Consider the following 1117-nt stretch of genomic DNA (forward strand, 5'->3'; position numbering starts at 1 on the left):
ATATGTTTTGGGCCCCCCTTTTTTAAATTTAAATAAGGCATGTTAGTAACATATTAATTGTCCAGAAAACTTCTGGCTGATTTTTCCTATTATGAAACCCTTTATTCAAATTATAAGAAACCTGATGGCCAAAGGACCAACTGATGTATTTGAGATTACCAAAGTATGAAGTTATCTATCGGCAGTGTTTTTCTCGTGTTTATGTTTTCGGTTGTCTTTTGGGGAATGGCATACTTCGTGGTGTACACACATACCTATTAGTAATGTACAGAAAAGCTTTAGTAAAAACTGCATTAGTAACTAGTGGAGGAGAGCCTGGCTGGTGATTTTTCTTCTTTTGTTTGAAGTCATGGTTAGGAAATGATTCCCTGGTTGCTATAACGGAAGTAGATCAGGAACTATTATTCCTAGAACAATAGCCAATAATTTCTAATACAATTAGAGAAAATTAAATATTTTATAGTCCCAATAAAACTATTTGGCTTGGATATACTCATTAAGTAACTTCCGGAGATAATATCATGTTATTTAAATAATTATAACATGACTGGTAACGTTTGTGTTTTATACACTTTAATTATTTTGTTTTCTAGGCCACAGACAATTAAAAGGCCTTTAAATCCTCTGGCTTCTGGTCAAGGTGAGTTACTTGTTTGCGTTGTTATAGTATTTATCAGCCCGTGACCTTTGGGTAGAAGGAAAGGGAGGCCACATAAATGGTGAGAGTGGCTGAGGTCACGCGGTTACAGTCCTGTGACCATAGAAGATGGGCCTCACCCTGCACAGCGACCTTTATATTGCAGTAAGGAGTGTTTCTGTACTGAAGTTCATGATATTAGACTAATGTAAGGTGATGATTGGGATATATACTGTTTGTGTAATTTTTGCGTATAACGGAAGTAGATCAGGAAGTATATCTCAATATCACTAATTGATGTGTTCGCTGATTTCAGTATTCATCTTCCAGATAAGTGAATATCAAAAAAACCTCAAAAGTTCCCCAAAATTGATATTATATTTAGATTTCAAGTGCAAGGGCCTGAGTTCAATCCCTGGTTCCGCAAAAAAAAAAAAAAAAAAAATTTCATATAGTGGGAATCTGATTTCAAATTTACAT

At 34.8% G+C, this 1117-nt stretch overlaps 1 protein-coding gene across 1 annotated transcript in view; it reads left to right on the forward strand.

Annotated features, from left to right (window-relative positions):
- The window catches only part of Ero1a (endoplasmic reticulum oxidoreductase 1 alpha), a 31065-nt gene that overhangs the window by 14392 nt on the left and 15556 nt on the right, over nt 1-1117 (forward strand). The window contains exon 8 of the mRNA XM_023723748.1: nt 594-640. Coding sequence (XP_023579516.1) covers nt 594-640 — 47 coding nt within the window. The remainder of the gene's footprint in view (nt 1-593; nt 641-1117) is intronic.

This window comes from Octodon degus, unplaced genomic scaffold (genome assembly GCF_000260255.1).
Source record: "Octodon degus isolate 3935 unplaced genomic scaffold, OctDeg1.0 scaffold00102, whole genome shotgun sequence".
Lineage (NCBI taxonomy): Eukaryota > Metazoa > Chordata > Mammalia > Rodentia > Octodontidae > Octodon > Octodon degus.